The 21,997-nt window shown below is 38.6% G+C and overlaps 1 protein-coding gene across 2 annotated transcripts; it reads right to left on the reverse strand.

Moving 5' to 3' along the window:
- Positions 1-20,603, reverse strand: PLAAT1 (phospholipase A and acyltransferase 1). Of its 2 annotated transcripts, none has more exons than XM_049776016.1 (4): positions 20,463-20,603; positions 12,797-12,935; positions 10,262-10,530; positions 1-1,261 (listed from the first exon to the last, which is right to left on the reverse strand). In XM_049776016.1, exons 2-4 carry the CDS (start codon positions 12,933-12,935, stop codon positions 1,160-1,162), a joined length of 510 nt encoding a protein of 169 aa, XP_049631973.1. In that variant the 5' UTR covers positions 20,463-20,603; the 3' UTR covers positions 1-1,159. The 2 variants fall into 2 exon arrangements, with proteins under 2 accessions (XP_049631973.1, XP_049631974.1); XM_049776017.1 differs by lacking the exon at positions 20,463-20,603 and adding an exon at positions 13,967-14,077 and having other exon boundaries at positions 12,797-12,936.
- Positions 20,604-21,997: the final 1,394 nt, after the last annotated feature.

A 21,997-nucleotide genomic window follows, 5' to 3' on the forward strand; every position in this document is an offset into this window, starting at 1 on the left:
AGATTTGAAAATTAAGAGTTTATTATACAAACCAAAGAGATGAGTCTGGGTTACTCCCCAAATATCCAGGCCAGTCTCTTACCTGTGGACATCACTCATCCTGTCCCATCATACAACCAGTTCCAGGGCTGCCCAATCCTGAGGGATTTGGGAAGACTACTCACTTCCAGTTTCTGATTGCCTGCTGTAGTACTTATACTATTTCTTATTCAGTGTTCCTTTCCTAGTTTGAATCTTGTTGCTAGACCTCCCCTGAAATGTACCCAGTAGTTCCCTTAAGTCTCAGCTTTTCTTAGACTTCAGACATGTGTGAAATAGAGTGCATGGGGGAGTCTCCTATGTGAAGTACTTGCCACTGGCCCTTGCTGCTGTGCCTGAATCCCCTGCCTGTCTGGGCTTGTGAGCCTCATTTGTATTCTGCCATCCATCTGGGCCTTTGAACCTTCCTTGGATTCTGCCATCTGTCAGGGTCCCAAGCTTCACCTGATCTAGTAGTCCAAAGCTCTAGTTAGATGTTCTTGGCTGGTAAATTATTTCCAGGAAAATCACTGAATGTAAAAGGTGAAGAGAAAGGGATCCTTGCTCTGACTTACACCTTTTCTATACAGAAGTATCTATACATGAGCAAAGACAGGGAAATACACCATCTATTGGAATGTTAATTGAACTTCCTCAAAGTGCCTAACCAGCTGTTGAGTTTTGCTGTTTCTTCTCTGGCTAGAAAAGGAATGTGAATTCGGATGCCAACCCTAACCATTTAGAGCAATTGACATTTCCCTTAAAATCACATGTAAATGGATCTCCATTCCTTTGGAAAATACAAAATAAACAGCCCAATGAAAGGACAATAATAGTTATAGTAGAAGAAAATACATGTTGGAATTTTGTTAAAATCTGCTGGGCCTCACTCAAAAGGCTACAGCTTCTTCAGGCTATCCCAGAAAATCTCTGCAGGTAGGTAGATAGAAAAATGTTTTTCTGGCAAAATGATGAGATAACCTTAGTAAGCAATTTGTTAAATAGCTGGCCATCCAGGATTTGGAATTTGCAACAATAACAATGAAAATAAGTATTCATCCTTGTGTTGCTTTTCTTTTTTGAGTTTTATTCCACTGCTCCTCACAAATTCCTTCAGTTCCAAAATCTCTTCAGTCAATTGTTAAAAGTATTTGGTTCTTTGTCTTTTTGAAAACAAGCCCAGAAATGAGAAGGCACCAGCAGCAGCTGTCGCAAACCCAATGGTACTTATTGCTCTGTTGGCCTATAGGGAAACAAGAAACAAACAAAGAGTAATCTTATTCCAAAGGTATCACAAGGCATCATGAACCCAAGCTTTAGTTTGTTTTTCAAGTTGAACAATCATTGGATACATAATGAATAAATTTGAAGCACAATTCAAAATTAAATTTAATTAAAATTAAATGAAGGTGAATATATATATAATTTGTGTAATTATGACAAAGATTAAAGAACATATATAAGGGTCTATACATATGAGTATAAATATGTGTATATTCTTCATACTTTTATAGTTCCTGACAGTTTCTAAACTCACATGTATAATTTCTACTAGTCAACCATCGTCTATACTTCCTATGGCAGCTGGACAGGTGAGTTATATTTTGCACAATTTTGGAAGACAGTAGATAATTTTTGTCTTCCTGCTATGCTTTCTATCCCCTAAAAACATGTACATATAGACAAAATAATTAAAGAACATGATCTGTGCTGAATATCTATCAACTATAATTTGATAGGTATGACTTTTATTCTTAAATTTTTTAAAGTAAGTCAATACTAACACTAACTATGGTGTCCAAAATTAATTTTTCAGGAAGATAAACAAAAATAAATCACTCTCAAGCTCAGTTGCCCATAAAAGAGTTCAGACATTTAGAAGCTTTCAGAGTATTAATCATCATCGTGATGAGGAAATAATGAATATGCATGGTTTTTGTGGCACTCAGCTAATATTGCTTTCCATCAGCATTGGTTTGAATGCAATTAATGAACCAAAGGTCACATTCAGATCCTTCAGTCATCATATATTCGGAACACAAAAGTTGTTCTCAGGTGTTTAGAGATTAGACAATCAAATACAGAAAAATGTCTTTTTCTAAATGACTCTGAGGTCCGGCTTTCTCAAGTGCTGGCTGAGAAGCCTGACTCAGCTCACATTGAGCACTCCCTGATTAATCCCAAGGATTCCACCACTGAGTCTGCCACTCCATGTTACTACCACACAAAGCTGCAACTTGCTTGCTGGGCACAGACAGTAAGAGCCTGTGCCAATCTTTGTGGTGTGAGGTGGTAACTCATAGTTGCTTTTATTTGCATCTCCCTGATGATTAGTGATGTGGAGCATTTTTTCATGTGTCTTTTGAGCATTCGTATTTCTTCTTTGTCAAAGTGTCTGTCCATTTCTTCTCTCCATTTTTTTTTTTTGATGAGATTAGATGTTTTTTTCTTGTAAAGTTCTGTCAGTGCCTTGTATATTTTGGAGATTAGTCCCTTATCTGATGGATATTGGGTGAATAGTTTCTCCCACTCAGTGGGTGGCTCTTGTATCCTGGGCACTATTTGCTTTGAGGTGCAGAAGCTTCTCAGTTTAATATATTCCCAACTGTTAATCTCTGCTTTCACTTGCTTGGAGAGTGCAGTTTCCTCCTTGAAGATGCCTGTAGTCTCAATGTCCTGGAGTGTTTTGCCTACGTGTTGTTCTATATATCTTATGGTTTCAGGTCTGAAATCGACGTCTTTGATCCATTTGATTTTACCTTCGTACATGACATTAACTGGGGGGGTCTAAGTTCAATTTTTTGCAAGTGGCTAGCCAATTGTGCCAACACCACTTGTTGAAGAGGCTTTCTTTGCTCCATTTAGGATTTTTTGCTCCTTTATCAAAAATTAGGTGATTGTATGTCTGGGGAACATTCTCTGAGTATTCAAGCCTATTCCACTGATCTGAGGGCCTGTCTTTATTCCAATACCATGCTGTTTTGATAACTATTGCTTTGTAGTACAGTTTAAAGTTGGGGAAAGTAACTCCTCCCATATTCGTTTTCCCAATGATTGCTTTAGCTATTCTAGGGTGTTTATTATTTCAAATGAATTTCAAAAGTGCCTGATCCACTTCTTTGAAGAATGCCATGGGTGTCTTTAGGGGGATTGCATTAAATCTGTACAATGCTTTGGGGAGTATTGCCATTTTGATGATGTTAATCCTGCCAATCCATGAGCAGGGTATGTGTTTCCATTTCCGTGTGTCCTCTATTATTTCTTGGAGCAGAGTTTTATAGTTTTTTTTGTATAGGTCCTTCACATTTTTAGTCAAGTTGATTCCAAGATCTTTGAGTTTGTGTGGCATTATTGTGAATGGGGTTGTTTTCTTAATGTCCATTTCTTCCTTATTACTATTGGTGTATAGAAAGGCCATTGATTTTTGTGTGTTAATTTTGTAGCCTGCCACCTTGCTATATGAATTTATTGTTTCTAGTAGCTTTTTCGTAGAGTCTTTAGGGTTTCTAAGTAGAGTATCATGTCATCTGCAAACAGCGAGAGCTTGACTTCTTCCTTTCCTATCTGGATTCCCTTGATATCTTTTTCTTGCCTAATCGCTATAGCAAGTACTTCTAGTGCTATGTTAAATAGGAATGGAGAGAGAGGACAGCCTTATCTTGTGCCAGAATTTAGAGGGAAGGCTCTTACTTTGTCTCCATTGAGGATAATATTTGCCACTGGCTTGTGGTAGATGGCCTTAAATAAATTGAGAATGGTTCCTTTCATTCCCATATGTTGAAAGTTTTGATCAAGAATGGGTTTTGGACCTTATCAAATGCTTTCTCTGCATCTATTGATATGATCATGTGGTTTTTATTTTTCTTGTTGTTGATGTTGTATATTATGTTGATAGATTTACGGATGTTAAACAATCCTTGCATTCCTGGGATGAAACCTACTTGATTGTAGTGGATGATCTTCTTCATGAGGCATTGAATCCTATTTGTCAGGATTTTGTTGAGGATCTTTGCATCTGCATTCATCAGCGATATTGATCTGTAATTTTCTTTTTTCATAGCATCTCTGTCTGGTTTAGGTATCAAGGTGATGTTGGCTTCATAAAAGCTATTTGGAAGTGTTCCCGTTTTTTCGATTTCATGAAAGTGTCTTGCCAGGATTGGTAGTAGTTCCTCTTGGAAAGTTTGAAAGAATTCATTAGTGAATCCATCTGGGCCTGGATGGCCTTTTGTTTTTGGGCAGACATTTGATTACTGTTTTAATTCCATCAATAGTGATGGGGGTATTTAGATATGCTACATCCTCTTTGTTCAACCGTGGAAGACTATAAGAGTAGAAGAATTTATCCATTTCTTCCAGGTTCTCATTTTTAGTGGCATAGAGTTTCTCAAAGTAGTTTTTGATTACCCTTTGAATCTCTGCCATATCAGTAGTGATCTCTCCTTTTTCATTCCTAATACGAGTTATCAAGTTTCTCTCTCTCTCTCTTTCTCTTTCTCTCTCTTTCTCTTTCTCTCTCTCTCTCTCTGTTAGTTTTGCCAGTGGTTTATTGATTTTGTTTATTTTTTTAAGGAACCAACTTCTGCTTTCGTTGATCTTTCGGATTGTTTATTTTTGGGTTTCCCTTCATTGATTTCTGCTCTCAGCTTTGTTATTTCTTTCTGTCTCCCTATTTTTGGTTCCTTTTGTTGAGCACTTTCTAATTCTATGAGCTGCATCATTAAGCTATTCATGTAGGCCCCTTCTTCCTTCCTGATGTGTGCTTGCAAAGCTATAAATTTTCCTCTCATTACTGCTTTTGCTGTGTCCCATAACTTCTGATAGTTTGTATCTTTATTATCATTTGTTTCCAGGAAAGTTTTGATTTCCTCTTTGATTTCCTCTTGGACTCATTGTTTATTCAGTATGAGGCTGTTTAACTTCTATGTGTTAAAGTTTTTCTTCTGTGTCCCTTTGGAATTCACATATAATCTGAAAACCTTGTGGTCAGTGAAGGTAGCCTTCAAAATTTCTATCTTCTTGATATTATGGAGGTATGTTTTATGTGCCAGCATGTAATCTATCCTGGAGAATGTCCCATGTACATTGTAGAAAAATGTGTATCCAGGTTTCTGGGGATGGAGTGTCCTATATGTACCTATATGTATACACACACACACACACACACACACACACACATACTAGGCCTCTTCCTTCCATTTCTCTTCTCAGGTCTAGTATATTCTTGTTGGGTTTCAGTCTGGTTGACCTATCCAGTGTTGATAAAGTCGTGTTGAGGTCCCCCACAATTATTGTGTTGTTATTTATATTATTTTTCAGATTTGTCAACAATTGTATTAAATATTTTGCTTGCTCCTAATTCGGTGCATATATGTTTAGGAGAGTGATTTCTTCCTGCTGTACATATCCCTTGATTAATACAAAATGTTCATCTTTGTCCCTTACAACTTTCCTGAGTATAAAGTTTGCATCATCTGATATTAGTATGGCCACTCCAGCCTTTTTATGGGTGTTGTTTGCTTGGATAATTTTCCTCCAGCCTTTTATTTTGAGTCTATGTTTGTTCTGACTATTCAGGTGCATTTCTTGTAGGCAGCAGAAGGTTGGAATGAGTTTTTTGATCCATTTAGCCACTCTGTGTCTCTTAACTAGTGCATTTAGTCTATTGACATTGAGAGAAAGAATTGTCCTGGGATTTAATGCCATCTTTATAACAAAATTTGGTGTGTCTTTTGGTCAGTATTATCTTTAATTAGGTCTTTCAGTTTTTCTCTTAAGACTGGTTTTGAGACTATAAAGTTTCTGAGCTGTTGTTTGTCTGTGAAACCATGTATTTTTCCATCAAAACTGAAAGTGAGTTTTGCTGGGTACAGTATTCTAGGCAAAGCATTTATTTCATTGATTTTTGTCAGTATGTCCCACCACTGCTTTCTGGCCTTGAGTGTTTCTGGTGACAGGTCTGCTGTAAATCTCAAGGATGTTCCCTTGAATGTAATTTCCCTCTTCGATCTTGCTGCTTTCAAAATTCTGTCTCTGTGGGATTCGTCATTGTGACTAGGATGTATCTTGGGATATTTTTTCTGAGGTCTCTTTTGGTTGGTACTCTTCAGGCATGCAGGATTTGAGCATATATTCTTTAGCTCTGGAAGTTTCTCTTTAATGATGTTCTTGACAGTTGATTCTTCCTGGAAATTTTCTTCCTGGGTCTCTGGGACTCCAATGATTCTTAAGTTGTTTCTGTTGAGCTTATCATAGACTTCTATTTTCATCTGTTCCCATTCTTTGACTAATTTTTCCATTGTCTGTTCATTTGCTTTAAGTTTTTTTTCCATTCTCTACTGCTATATGAAGTTGTTATTTATCTCATCTTCCATATCACCAATTCTATTCTCAGCTTCTCTTACCCTGTTGGAGAGCTCATTTATTTTGTCCTTCAATTCATTTACTGAGACTTTCAGGACCGCTATTTGACCTGTTATTTCAGTTTGGAGTTTTGTGGTTTCTGTCTTCATATTTTATTGGTTCTTATTAGTGTTCTGTTTAACTTGATCCATGGTTTCTTTGAGTTTTTTGAGCATCTTCCATATTTCTTGTCTAAACTCCTTATCTAAGAGATTGATTAGTTGGTTGGCCGTTTCTGGTCATCAGAGTTGTCATCTTCATTCTCTATGTCTGATGCTGGCCTGCGTTGTTTCCCCATTGTCGCACTTGTATTGTGGGTTTTTCTGCATGTTGTGGTGATATTCATTGGCTAAATGATGTGCGTGGCAATGCTCCTCTAGCCTCGCCTTTTCTGGGTGTGTCGACTTGCCTTCAAGGAAGGGGAGCCCTCTGTGGATGAAGCTCATAGGCCTGAGCATGCAGCAGAGAAGACAGTCCAGGGAGAAATGCTGGTCTTCAGTGATCCAGCTCAGTTCTTAGTGTGATTTTTTCTTCTTGTTGCAGTGGCGTTCTTTCCTTAGAAAGAGCACATGGCTGCATAGCAAAGCGAAGCTAAGTGCTCTTCTGGAGCCTCTGGGAGAGCGGATTTTTTGGGCCCTTTTCGGCCCACTCCCAAGAGGTTTAAGAGACAGGACAGGAGACAAACACACACAGGCAGCACTCATAGTTTCTCACAGTCGAGCCCCACTGGGCCAGCGTAGACTTTCTCAGCCTGACGTCACAAACAGGGGACCAGCCCTCTGTGAAGTAGTGCTTATAGCTGGTTTTCACTTTAGAATGCAGTTCCTTGGCGCTCTGGCTCCTTGATTGAGCCTCTGGGAGAGCGGATATTCTGGGGTATTTTCGGCCCACTCCCAAGAGGTTTAGGAGACAATACAGTAGACAAACACACACACAGAACACACACAGGCAGCATTCACAGTTTCTCATAGTCGGGCCCCAGTGGGCCGGCATAGATTTTTCCAGCCTGACCCACTCCAGCTTTTTTAAGGGAGATATTTTCTTGGATGATTGTCATCCTACCTTTGACTTTTAGTCTATATATTTTTCTGTTCTTGTAGCTTGATAAAAACTCTCAACAAGATGGGTATTAAATGAGCATTTATCAATATAGTCAAGGACATCTACCACAAGCCAGTGGCAAATATTAATCTCAATGAAGATAACCTAAGAACCTTTCCTCTAAAATCTGAAACAAGACAAGGCTGCCCTCTCGCATCACTCCTATTCAACATAATGCTGGAAGTTCTTTCTATATCAATTAGGCAAGGAAAAAATGTCAAGGGCATCCAGATTGGTAAGGAAGAATTCAAGCTCTCACTGTTTGCAGATGACATGATACTATATTTGTAAAACCCTACAGACTCTACCAAAAAGCTTCTAGAAACAATAGACTCATATAGCAAAATGACAGGCTACAAAATTAGCAAGCAAAACTCAATGGCCTTCTTATACAGCAATAATGATAGAGAAGAAATGGACATTTTAAAAGAAATCGAATTTACATTAGCAACACAAAAACTAAAATACCTTGGAATCAACTTAACTAAAGAGGTGAAAGACCTATACAAAGAAAACTACAAAACCCTGCTTCAAGAAATAAAAGAGAACACAAGGAAATGGAGAAACATACTCTTATTATGGATTGGGAGAATTAACATCATTAAAATGGCATACTCCCAAAGCATTGTACAGATTTAATACAATTCCTCTAAGGATACCCATGACATTCTTCAAAGAAGTAGGTAAAATACTCCTAAAATTTATTTGAAACAATAAATACCTACAAATAGCTATAGAAACCGTTAGGAAAAGAAATATGGCAGAATCACTTTTCTTTTAAATTGTATTAAAAAGCAATAATCATTAAAACAGCATGGTATTGAAATAAAGAAAGACACTCAGATTAATGGAATAAACTTGAATATTCAGATAGTGTTCCCCAGACATATAATCAATTAATCATTGATAAAGGGACAAAAATGAAAAATGGAGCAAGGAAAGCCTTTTCGACAAGTGGTGTTGGAACAACTGGTCAGCCACATGCAAAAAAGCAAACTCAGACCTCCATCTAACACATGCATAAAGGTCAAATGCAACTGGATTAAAGACCTTGATATCAGACTGAAACCATATGTATATAAAACAACATATAGGTAAAACACTCCAAGACATTGAGACTAAAGGCACCTTCAAGGAGGTAGTGACTAGTACATTAGTGACTAGCCATCTATTCTATGGGTGGCTTTACAATAGCTAGAATCTGGAAATACCAAGATGCCCTCCAAAAGATGAATGGCTACAGAAACTGTGGTATATACACAATTATTATTATGTGAATGTGCACAATAGAATATTATGCAGCCATCAGGAGAGATGAAATCATTAAGTTTTCCTATACATGGATGGACATGGAAACTATTATGCTGAGTGAAATAAGTCACAGGGAAAGAAATAGACACAGAATAGTCTCACTCATCTGTTGGATTTAAGAAAAAAAGGACATTATTGTAATAATGCCCAGAGACAATAGAGATAGGGCTGACAGGACTGCTCACTAAATGAAGCTCACCACAAAGAGTGGTGAGTACAATTAGAGAAATAACTACACTAACAACTATCAAGACAATGTGAATGAGTGAGAGAAGTAGAATGTTTCAAATACAGGCTGGGGCTGGGGAGGAAGGAAATGAGGTTCATTGATGTTGCCCTTCTGAAGGGGGTGGTTTTTGTTTGTTCGTTTTTTTCTGTTTTTTTGGCCACACTCAGTGATGCTCAGGGGCTACTCCAGGCTATACGCTCAGAAATCGCTCCTGGCTTGGGGGACCATATGGGATGCCGGGGGATCGAACCGGTCTGTCCTAGGCTAGTGCACACAAGGCCATCACTCCAACCCCAGGGTGTGTGTGTGTGTGTGTGTGTGTGTGTGTTTATGACTAAAACCCAACTACAGACATGTTTGTAATCATGGTGCTTAAATAAAGATATTATTTAGAAAGAAAAAAACAAAACTATTCTTGCACATCACTAGAGCACCAGTGGTTGGCAACCTTTTCTTTCAACTGAGCCAAATCTCGCCAAAACCTGATTGAAATTTATTTTGAGAGCCACATTTTTTTCCTGATTTTTGGTTTTATTTAGTTATTTATTTATTTATTTTTGGAAGCACTCAGGGGTTACTCCTGGCTCTATGCTCAGAAATAGCTCCTGGTAGGCTCAGGGGCTGCACACAGGGCGCGCACTGAAAGAGGCTAGGAGCGGAGTCCTGACTCCTAGAGCTGCCGCCCAGCACACAGAAGAGCCAAATTAAAAGCGTAAAGAACCACATGTGGCTTGTGAGCCGCAGGTTGCGGACCACTGCAGACCAATGTACTACCAGTATATCAAGAGATGTCTTTACTTGGTCTCTGGATCTGACAAAAAAAAAAAATGATTTTAAGTGGCCCTTTTTGATTTTAGCATATGAGCTCCCACTCTGAAATACTTTCATTCCTTCTTAGCATGTTAAAAGATTTTCTTAAAGCCCCTTTTAGCACCAAATTTATAATAGCCATGTTCTAGTTTCAGATTGGATACTAATTTGCTGTGTGACCTATGACAACCTGATTCCCTTCCTCCACACTTCACTGTTCTTACAATATGTGACTGTCAGTTGTGTGTGTGTGTGTGTGTGTGTGTGTGTGCGCGCGCGCGCATGCGTGTGGCCTGAGAACCAAACCATACCATGTAGCTGTAGCTACAATTTTCCAAGTTAAATTTTCCAAGTAAAGAAATACGTTTCTAGATTCTAAAGAAAACTCACCTGCTCCGAGATGCCTTCTCCATAGCGAAGCAATGTCACAAAATGCTCACAGTTATTGTCAAGTATATCATACTCCACCTCCTGCCCAATTACAAATTCTGACCGCTGCATAACTTCTTCTACAGGGAGAGGAGAGTATGTATCATCATATTTATTGTTTATTCTGTAGGTGTCCTTTCCCACAACATCCTTTAAAAGCTGCATCTTCACCAGGGCCTTTCTGCTGAATATAGACTTGGCACTTGTAAATGTTGCAGCAATGCCATCCTCTGTAAGGATAAGTCTGTTAGCAAGATACAATAAGCCAACATATTGAATAACAATGCATTCTGAGAACTCTGGAAGGACTAGAATAAGTAAATCTATACAGAAACCCATATCTCCTCTGAAAGCACTTGCTTTTTACAATGAGGATAAAAGTTGGGTCCAATATGAAGCCTACAAACTACATCTAGATTTCAGTAATATACCAAAGGTATCCTAGTATTCTGAGATTGAAAAACTGGGGTTGGCTAAGGCCTTGTTTTGGCCTTGTCAGTCCCTTTGTCTATAAAACTAAGTTCTCATCCTGAACTTTTAGGCACTGCTTATTTTCCTTAACTCCTTGTATCTGAGGCTGGAAGGAAAATCGATGTTTATTTATGACAAAAGTCCCTGCCCTAACTGCTATGCTTGTTCTTTGTTCAAGTAAACTATATTCTAAATATCTAGGCATTTTTCCTTTTACAAATTCTTAAAGTCATTTTTCTTTCCAAAATTTTTTTCTGTTCTCTATATTCTGTTTCATAGCTATAGCCTATGTAGTTGATTTCTTACACACTAAAAATTCTTAACATTCAAATTCTTAAAAGCATATATTAGAATTACTTAAATTTTGGTGAGGAAGGGGACTAGCGCGATGCATTCAATTTGCATGCAAGGAGTGTGAAGCCTAGAGAGGTGAGTTGGATTATAAATTATCACAAGATTTGCTCACAATAGGAATTCAGAAATTGAATTTTGCTTTAAAAGTTCAGAGATGTGTTTGAAACACATTCACAGAAAATGCATCTAAGACATAAAAATAAGAAAAAAAGTCCCCCCCCCAGTTTTACATTACTTTCTGGAGGTGAAAAACTGCTGTGTGAATGTAGATAACTTGGTTAATCACTAGATGATGAAGATTAATAGCTCTGTACCATAAATATTATTTCCAGTATTCTAGAAAAAGAGGACACCACTTCAAAATGTTGCAGAAACCACTTAATTATAATTCCTTAGAAGATCACATGTAATATTTCCTTATAATAAACTGATAATCCTTTCTAAGTGTTTAAAGAATACAGAAATAGACTAAGAAGTTGTATAAATAACTCATTATCCTGACAATTTGAATGAATTAATATTAAGTTCTCAGGAACTTCTATTAAATATCTTTCCAGCACATATATAGGTGTGCATATTTGTGCACATTAATACATGTACACATTATTTCATTGTAAACAGAATATACATGTGTTTATATTACATATACATTTTAGCTTATATATACTTAAGCTTAAGGTTTCTGATATAGCAAGATTTCTTTTGGGAGGGGTTTGGATCACACCGGGCTGCACTCAGGGGTTACTCCTGGTTCTGCACTCAGAAATCATCCCCTGCAGGCATGGGAAACCATAGGGGACAATGGAATTTGAATCATCATCTGTCCTGGATCAATTGTGTGCAAGGCAAATGCCCTACCACTGTGCTATCTCTCCGGCCCCACAAGATTTCTTATAATGTCCAAAATATGACTTTATTAGTTACTATAATAGTTTTTTTCTAACACTCTTTCTAAAAGAATCTCTTGTTTAATCATATTGTCCCATTTTCAGGGTCACAATAATAGTCGAGTCATGAGCAAGAGGTCCACCTGAATTAACTGAAGTTAGTCTCTGATTATTTAATCTGCAACAAGAATAAACTATCACTTTGGTCTGTTAGGCACAAAACACACTCACTCTTCTCTCTCTCTCTCTCTCTCTCTCTCTCTCTCTCTCTCTCTCTCTCTCTCTCTCTCTCTCTCTCTCCCTTCTCCTCCTTCTCCTCCTCCTCCTCCTTCTGTTCCTCCTCTTCCCACTAAATTTTAAGCTTCACTAACCAGGATGATGTTTATGTATTCCCAGAATCTAGAATAACATTTGAAACATAAATAAATGTTACAGGAACTAAATTAATCTATTGGTGTGAAATACAAAGATGTTTTATTGCTGAAAAGTATTTTCTTCAGTTGGTGGTTTGTTTGTCAATTGGAGGGAAATACATTCCAGAGGTTTAAAGTCTTAATGCTGGCTGCCTTTCAATATTTTTATGCTCTTTGGTCTTAGACACTCGATGATCCTTCCTAAATCTAGATCATCTAAAACTATTTTTTCTACATTTTATTTTCACTTTGGTTTCATTCCATAATCTTCCTCTTCTTTATAACAAAAACAGCAAAAACAACAAAAAACAACCAAAAATAAGACAAAAACAAATAAACACCTCCCAGAAGTTGATGGAAGCAAACCTTACCTAATGGTGCGATGTTGATAACATAACCATCACCCAAGTATAGAGCCCAGTGCTGATAACCATGACGAAATACTTCAATCAAGTCACCTTGTTTGGGGTTGCCAGGGTATTTAAGACTAAAACAACCATTAAACGCCATCTGTAATGACAAACATCAAGAAGATCTAACTGACACAACCTGCAAATTTGAAAATACTTGATGATGTGGAAGGAGAGAGAGAGAGAGAGAGAGAGAGAGAGAGAGAGAGAGAGAGAGAGAGAGAGAGAGAGAAGTGAGGGCTGGAGAGATAGCACAGCTGTGAGGTGTTTGCCTTGCATGCAGCCAATTCAGGATTGACAGTGGTTCAAATCCCATATGGTTACCTGTACCTGCCAGGAGTGATTTCTGAGTGCAGAGCCAGGAGTAACCCCTGAGCATCGCTGACCCAAAAAAAGAAGAAAAAAAAATAAGTGATATTTCCCCCTACCCTAATTAAAGCGTTTGACTAACACCATTGTTTTTTCCTTGTCTATATTGGTTATTTTTTCATACGAATGCTTCTCATCCTAATCAGTCCAGATTCATTTTATTTTAAATATTTCCTGTTTTCTCTTTAAATCCATAGTTATGGTTAATATAATGAATCTGTATGTTATTTTAAAAATGTTAATGCCCTTTTTAAACAGAAAAAGAAATTCTAGTTTTACTACAAATAATTTGTCCATAACTACCCAGAAGACAAAATAAAGAGTATTTGTACATGCATGTACTTATCTGAAATGAGAAAGTCAAAATTAAGAAGCAAAGGTTGAACAGTGTTCTATAGAGCAACACAATCAGATCAGAGAACAGGAGGATAGGTGGGTATTCTGTTGTAAATTTTACTCTGCCATTTAGTTTAAGTAGATTTGAGTTCCAAGATCAGATGACTATCCAGACAGACACTCAGGCATATGCAGGATATAGGACATTTCTCCTGTGTTCAACTATGTTGTGCATATCTAAACACATTTGTTCCCACCCCATAACATCAGACGGTGACTTTTCACACTGACAAAAGCATACACTCCCACAAATTTCCACTACTCCACCATTAGCCTGCTAGCACCCTGCTTCCTCTGCTGTCGAAGAAGCAGCAAGGTGGACAATGCATATGTGAGACAGCTTGGAAGGTTAGAATTTGACATATTGATGGCTATGTCTGAAAATTCTCTTTGAGTAGGGGCTGGAGAAATAGTACACTGGGTAGAGTTTTGCCTTGTACTTGGCCAATATGGGTTTGATCTCTGGCACCTCATATGGTTTCCCAAGCCTGTCAGGAGTGGTCTTTGAGCACAGAGCCAGAAGTAAGCCCCAAACCAAGAAAAGAAGAGAAACAAAAAATGAAAATTCTGTTTGACTATGTATTTTTCTTTAAAATTAATACTTCTTAGAAGAAACAAGTCTCTGACAATTAATTGTCTTTTAGGAAAGATTATGTTTTTTATATACAACTTAGAAGAAGAATAATTTATCAAGAAGTTATGCACAATGGTCTTTAATCAAAAGGAGTTTTGATACTCTATCCATGTTGAGTCTCTAATAGATCATGGGGTGTTCTTATCATACCTCACTCTAATGTACATTTGTATACTCATTTACAAAATAAATCCAAGTGCCAGCAAGGAAAACTTCCAAATCATTTAAATTATAATTATAATAGCACAAGCTAAGGACTTGGGAATACAAACTATAATTTTTCTGGCACACTCAAAGTCTTTTTCTCCACAATTAATATTGGGAGGGCGTTTTCCCAAGTATTTGGGTACCATCTGTTGAAAACTTCAATCATCACATTGTCACAGAAATGTGGCCAAATGTAAGCACTCCATCTGTTGAAAAATAACTATTAAAACAACTTTATGGAAACCATTAAGTCTAGCCACCCTCTCAAATATGTCTGAGTCTTATTAATATCACAGTTCACAATTTAGCCATGTGAGTACTAAGAGAAAAAATAGATAATATACTATCATATAAACAAACACATTTCTTGTGAATAGAAATCAACCAGCTCATGATATTGACTACTAGAATTTGGAGACCCAGCCAAGTTTACAATAATAATCACCGACTACACAGAGAGCTTTCTGAATAATGAATTTCTTTTCTTCTAAATGTACTACCTTCATTAACCCTATTTAATCCTTAGAAAACCTATAGCTATTTGAGTTGATTATACTATTTTCCCACTTTACAGAATATTAAGCTGTAATAGCAAATACTAGCAATTGGAAAATTCTCACTGAATTGTATGTGTTATAAAATATCAAGGGGGAAAGGCCAGAGGTAGCACAGTGGAGACACTTATCTTGTATGTAGTCAACCTGCATTCAATCTTAGGTATAATCCTGGATACCACATAGGATACCTGAGTCCTGCCAGGAGTGTTTCCTGAGTGCAGAGACAGTAGTAAGCCCTTAACACAAAACCAAAGCAAAAAGATAAGTAAAGTAAATATAAAGGGGAATCTAAGTGGACACAGTGGGAAGATATGATGTTTTGTCTCTGATCTACTTTCCAGTCCTGTCAGTTTTCATAAGTTACATAAATGCTTGGAGTCTTCCTGATTCTGGAGGCCAGTATGAAAACATGTGTGTTTTGTTTTAAATCTGTTTCATCAGATGTAGGATCACTGATAGTAAGCTAGACAAAGAGGGGGCCACCTACTCTAGCAGACCGGGGTGTGATGGTGGGGGATATGGGTTGCAGAAAGGGAACGGGGAAGAGGGGAGGACAAATTTGGTGGTGGGTATTCCCTTGATTCGATGTTAATATGTACCTAAAATACTAATGTGAAAGATATGTAAGCCACTATGATCAAAATAAAAATTTAAAAAAAAGTGTTTCAGTAAGACTTTACAAACTGGATAAAAGCTGTGACAAGGGCTCCATGAACTGGTAAGACCAAATTAAGTGGATAGTGACTGTAAAGACTGAAATACTGGTTTGTGGCTCTATTTCACTTTGTTTTCTCATATTCTCAGCCACTATAATTCTGTGGAATAGATGAAGCCTCTGCAAAATGTCAAATATCTATAAAATAATAAATACAGCTAAGTCAATGTCAATGGTTCATATAGTTCATACATAGATTTACACAAGTTAATTGATTTTATGATGCCTAACATAGCTGTAAAGATGATGACAGGATTAAAGGGATACATTTCATATGAGTAACCTCTCAAGAAACTAAGGGAGAGGCTGAACGTTAAAGTATAAGGACAAGAGTGATTTCTGTCACCAAATCAATTCAGGTAATAGCAACTTGAAGAGAAAAATATTTTTTCTTCAGGGAGATTACTGTTTATTTTATTTTTAGATAATTTAAGTTACAGAAATGTTTGTAGTTGAGTTTCAGTCATAAAATGTACACTGCCCTTCACCAGAGCAAATTTCCCATCATTGATGTCTTCGATTGGCTATTATCTAGCCCATGCTATCCAAATTTACTTTTAGCAGTAGAACCTTTTAACAAACTAAATAGCATATGAACCAAGAAAACTTGATACAGAATAAACAGCCCTACCCTGGGTAAAATCAGAGGGAGGAATATGGCTCTCCATCTGTTCCTCACTGCCACACTAAGGCACCTGAGACCCATAACTCAAGGAACGGAGTTTGAAGAGCACCCATGCAGTTTGCATACAATCTCTTCATTTTCAAAACTGAGAAAATAAAATCAGGCAGGTAATATGCTACTGTATAAAATATTTTCAATAAATGACACAGAAGTAATTGAATATTCAGTTCTGAACTGACAAAGAATCTAGATCTAACTCTTGAACACACCTTATTCAAAATTAGTTTGAAATGGATCATCAGCCTAACTGTTCTATGTAAGACATAGGACACAAAACATACAAGAGAAAATCCTCATGAGCACACAGAAAACAAAATCTTTATGAACTTATGAGAAACAGTTCTTAGATTTGATGTCAGAAGTTCTACCCATCAAAAGAAACCCTGACAGGTTAGATGACATGAAAATAAAACCATTTTGCATAGCAAAGGATCCTATCAAAAATATGTTTAGGGATGTTTCAGAATGGGGAAAATATTGGCAAACTACATATCTGGAAAAGGACTGGCAGAGAGAATAGGCAAAATAAGCAATAAGAAAGCAAAGAATTCAATTAGAACACAGCCGAAAAATAGGAAGCACACGTCATCAAATGATACACAGATGCCAAGTTCGTTAAACAAGGTATGTTAAGTTATGGATCCTTAGGGAAATACAGACCAAAACTGTCACAGAAGGCACAATAAAAAATAGAAAATTCAGACAAAGATCTGGAGTAATTGGATCACCCATCCATTGCTGGTTAGACTTTTAAATTGTATAGTCACATTGGGTATAAGCTGGCAATTCCTTAAAAAAAAATTATAGCAACCATACAATCTAGTAATTTCATATCTATTGTTCCAGAAAATGGAAGACAAGAAAAGTGTATTTTCATAAAACCTTTGGGCACACTGATAGTTGCTTAATCAACATAGTCCAAACAGAAAACAACATAAATTAATCTTTGAAGGGTAAATTTTTAAACAAACTGTGGTCCTACCTTATTAGGGAATACTACTGGGGAATGAAAATGAATTTTGTTTTTGTTTCCCTTATGGCTCCACCATAAATGCTCAGGAGTTACTCCTGGCTTTATTCTTAGAAATTACTTAGAAGTGCTTGGAGAATTGTATGGGGTGACAGAGATCATACCCAGGTTAGTCACATGTAAGGCAAACACCCTTCTCATTATATTATCTCTCCAGCACCTAAAAACGAATTCCTTATGCAGTAATAAAGGTTACATTATGCAGATTAGGAAAAACCAAAGCCCCGAGGTTACATGAATTCTTTAAAGAAACTCTTGAAATGACATAACTACTCAAAATAGAGAACAATTGTAGTTGCCAGAAATAAAGGAAATAATAAAAGGGAAGTGGATGACACTAGAGCAGTCAACTTGAAGGATTTTGATAGTCGTGGGAAAGTTTTGTATGTCCATCCTGTCAGTGATGACCATATTCTCTCTGCATTATGTTACCTTCATGGAATGGAATAGGGTGCTCCTGGTATTACTGTCTATACATGAACCTACAATGATCATAAATGGAAGAAAGTAAGAGAAGGAGGGAAAAGAGGGAGAGAATGAGAGAAAGTGAAAAAAAGAGAGAAACACTAAAGCATTTTATTCTGTAGTACTTATGGGGACCAAAATGAAAAGTTACATGATTCGCAAAAGGTGATCCACAAAAAAATAGTGCATCTGTAGCAGTAGTACATTTGGAAATGGTTGATATGTAAAATCTCTTGGGGAAAGGAGATAGGAGGACATGTGAAAGAAGAGATCCATCTAAGGTACTTCCAAAGCAAATGTCTTTTCATTCTATTCCCCAGATTACCTTTCAGTGTAATATTCATAACTATTGGAAAGTAAAGTGTCCTATATTAGTCTCATTTTAGGTACTGACCTAAGTATATACAGTGGCAAAAGTCCCATCTGGACTCAGATTAAGCAAGGTCTGGTTCAAAATCTTTGAATCCTAACATCATCTCCTCAGGCATTGCTGTCTTGGGGAAAAGTTGACAGACATTTTTTATCCTCTATGAGACAGGTTCTCTGTAATGAGCAAATAATCATAACCAACATTTTATAGATGAGGAAAGTTAGACACAGATGCATTCAGTTTCAGAGTTAAAGTCACACCAATGACAAATGACAGGCCTAGAATAAAATACTTGTCTTCTAGACTCCATGGAACATTCATTGTAACTTTGGTTAACATACATCACCAAAAGAACTGGTATTTAACATTCCAAATTTTTTCTCTTCTCTGAGAGTACAGAAGTGGAAAGAGCACACAAAATATATATATTTCACAGGAAGTTTTTGAATATTGAAATACAGAACTAGAGAATAATGGGATGTAGAAACTTGGAAGGGAATCTCTACTTGTGTCATCAGGAAAGGTGTCATGGTTTGACTAGAGCCCTGAAAAGTTGCTCATATCCAAGCTCAGACGAATGACTCTACTGACTTTTTTTTGGGTAATTTGATTTACAAGGGTCAGATTTAATAATTTCATCCTGGTATATGTACCTGTGTTTTTCAGATATGAGACAGCAAAAACCCAATTTGAGATGCTTTTACAAAGACTTCTTTTGCAGTTGGTGTGCCTGTCACCATTAAAGGAAAAATAACTTTCTATGAGCAGTTCATCTGCACAGAACAATTTGGCCAGTTTATAGTAAAAAGCGGCATGAAGGTAACTATAATTTCCTTACAAGAAATTTCCCATTTCAACTACTAAAAGCAGACTGCTTGGTTTATAGCTATGTGTTAGTCCCTGGAGATGCATCAAAAGAAATAACTGTTGCCTGCACTGAGAGAACAGACTGATGAACTGTAACCCCTGTCCAGGAGGCTACCTGTATTACAGAAATACTAAGAATGCCTTTTGCAAACTACTCCCAAGAACATCATTGGCAGTCTGAAATGCCATTGTAAGGTTATCCATGTTCCAACAATTCTCCAACTTAATTTGGATCCATTTTTCAGTCCAGCTGCCCTTTTAACCATAAACCTGCGAGCTCACATGGTTGTCATACAAGCCTTGTGCTTTCAGATTAGCAACCTTTGACACTCAGAGCTGCCAAGATCCTTGGTCCAACTTCTTCATTCCTCTCTCCACTAGAGGAACCTCAGTCATTACACCCTCATTCTCTGCTTGCAGTCCCTTCAAGTCTCCCCCTGACAGACTCCCCATGGTGCCCTTATACAATCTTCATTCTGTATTCATTCTTACATTAGACCAAACAAATCCATGATTCCTTAAACTTGGCTGGAATTTTGTGGCTAATACTGACCCTTCTACCTGGAACCGGGCCCCATGTACAAATTCTCCCAAATGACCATTCTGAAAGCTTCAGATCAGTTGTCTCCTCTTCCCCCAGGTTTTTTTCTTCCAGTCAACCAAAACTGACATCTCCTTCGGAGTTTCCAAGGCTTCTTTCTGGCCTCTAACTCTGTTTTCTCCCACACCTGCGTCAGTCACAGGTGTCTGGGGAATTTTCTCCCGGGCTGGATATGGAAGCCTAGTCCTTGTTTATCTCTCTGCACTGGGTCTCCTGCAGTGTGCCTGGCACAAGCAACTGCCAACCGAATGCTTCGTGAAGAAAGAAGCTCAGACAGAACAGAATGACTGCTTTGACTCCAGCACATAAATCATATTAGCAGCACTGACTGCCAAAGTGATAGCATCCTCCATATTTCCCCACTCGAATGTTTTCTAATCATGATCCGCATTAGGATTCAAACTGGCTCTAGGGAGAGCAGCAGGCTTAAATGGCCTGGGCAGGCAGGCAGGCAAAACGGGGTTCCTGGCTCAAAAGGATCCACCTTTTGAGGTGATGCCAACTTGGAAGAGTGAGTCTCCTCCTCCCTTGCAGCTTCTGTTCCCCCGGCTTGATCTTTGGGTTTTAATGAGGGATGGGGGTGTCTATGTGAGATCAGACGCTGCCCCCAGGCTTTCAGCACTTGCCCCCCTCTGGCACTGGAGATCCACCAGGTTTCTGGGCGTCCCCAGGCCGCCCCTGCCCCCCACCCCGCGCGCCTCTCTGCGCTGCGTTCAACTAACTTCTCCTACCCCAGGCCATGCAGGACTTGCCGGGAGGTCGCCCTGATCTCGCGGCTGCCTGCCGAGGGCGCGTCGAGGCGGCCGCGACCACCGCCACCGGGGTCGCCTCCGCTGTCAACGTCAACGCCGGCCGACCACGCGGAGCGACCACGCCCACGACGCCCTGCGCGCTCGCAACGCCCCCCCCCCACACACACACAGCGGCCCTCGCCCCGCCCCCACCCGCGCCCCACTTGCCTGGAGGAGGCGGCTCCGCCCCGCAGAGAAAACCTACTGTGACATGTGACAGGCCATCCCTGCTTGACGTCCCAGTCTGTGTGTGTGTGTCCTAGTTTCTGGGGCATGCTGTATCACAGTTGCATGCTACTAAAAATGGTGTGTGTGTGTGTGTGTGTGTGTGTGTGTGTGTGTGTGTATGTCCTAATTTCTGAAGCATGCTGTATCACAGTTGCATGTTACTAAAATAAGGTGTGTGTGTGTGTGTGTGTGTGTGTGTGTGTGTGTGTGTGTGTGTCCTAGTTTCTGGGACATGCTGTATCACAGTTGCATGCTACTAAAAATATAGGGTCTGTGTGTGTGTGTGGGGGGGTGATAAGTTGCCCTTGTAAAATTGCCTGGCCTTATTAAACCCCAACAGTGTGCACGCATCATGGGGTACATGCTACCAGTACATCTCAGCTTTTATTCAGCAAAACACACACACACACACAAACACACACTCACACACACACACACCCTTCATTTGGCATGCTTGTCAAACAGACTCAGATACTCTGGTCTCAGAAGTTCATTTGGAACAAAACTGTACTCCAGATCAGCTTCTTCTTGGGAAGCTGGGGGAGAAAGGGCAGAAAAAAAGGCGACCCAGCTCTAGACTAGACTTGCACGCATTCTTGCTTGGCCCTACTTGAGAAATGAACCTGGTTCCAGATGGTCTGGGATGTGATTCCAAAAGGACTCAGGAAGCCATTCCCTGACCCGTGCCCGACTCGCTGTGCCCTTAAAAAGTCTTTGGTTCTATTCAGGATGGCTTGAGAGCATGTGGCCCAGTGTGTATTAGTGACTCTCTTTCAGGCCTGGTAGGAAGGCAAAGGACTTCAAGAATACAGCCATATGAGTCTGAAAAATAAAGTGGCAGTTACGCCAACGCCCTAACCACTGTGGTAAATCCCAGGAGATTGCCAAGTGTAATTTTTGAGCTCAGAGCCACTGCATGTGCTCAAAACAAAAACCAACCAACAAACAAAATAGTGGCGCCTAAGAAAATATGACCTTTTCTCCTGTCTGTAAAAGAAATGCTAACCACTGAAGGAAGACACAGGTCTGAAAGGCTAAAAAATAAAAAATGCACTTCTTGGAGACCTGTACAGGTCCCTAATTCAAAGAAGTCATAACCTATATTTTTGCTCTGATGTAAATGGAATCTAGTTTAAAAAAAATCAAAAGCTGCAAAAGCTTGCTAATTTTATGTCCTTTGTCACAACAGGATAAGAACTCCCTAAAACTCAGGTGCTGGGGGCGGGAGCAGTAGCGCAGGGCATAAG

The sequence above is a fragment of the Suncus etruscus genome, chromosome 6 (assembly GCF_024139225.1).
Source record: "Suncus etruscus isolate mSunEtr1 chromosome 6, mSunEtr1.pri.cur, whole genome shotgun sequence".
In the NCBI taxonomy this organism is placed as follows: Eukaryota; Metazoa; Chordata; class Mammalia; order Eulipotyphla; family Soricidae; genus Suncus; species Suncus etruscus.

What these genes read in the sequence shown, in the direction of transcription:
- PLAAT1 (XM_049776016.1), bottom strand. Translation starts at nt 12,935, where the DNA reads ATGGCGTTTAATGGTTGTTTTAGTCTTAAATACCCTGGCAACCCCAAA. An exon ending in TATCAACATCGCACCATTAG is followed by an intron (nt 10,531 to 12,796) that starts GTAAGGTTTGCT and finishes TTATCCTTACAG; the next exon opens with AGGATGGCATTGCTGCAACA. An exon ending in GAGAAGGCATCTCGGAGCAG is followed by an intron (nt 1,262 to 10,261) that starts GTGAGTTTTCTT and finishes GTTTCCCTATAG; the next exon opens with GCCAACAGAGCAATAAGTAC.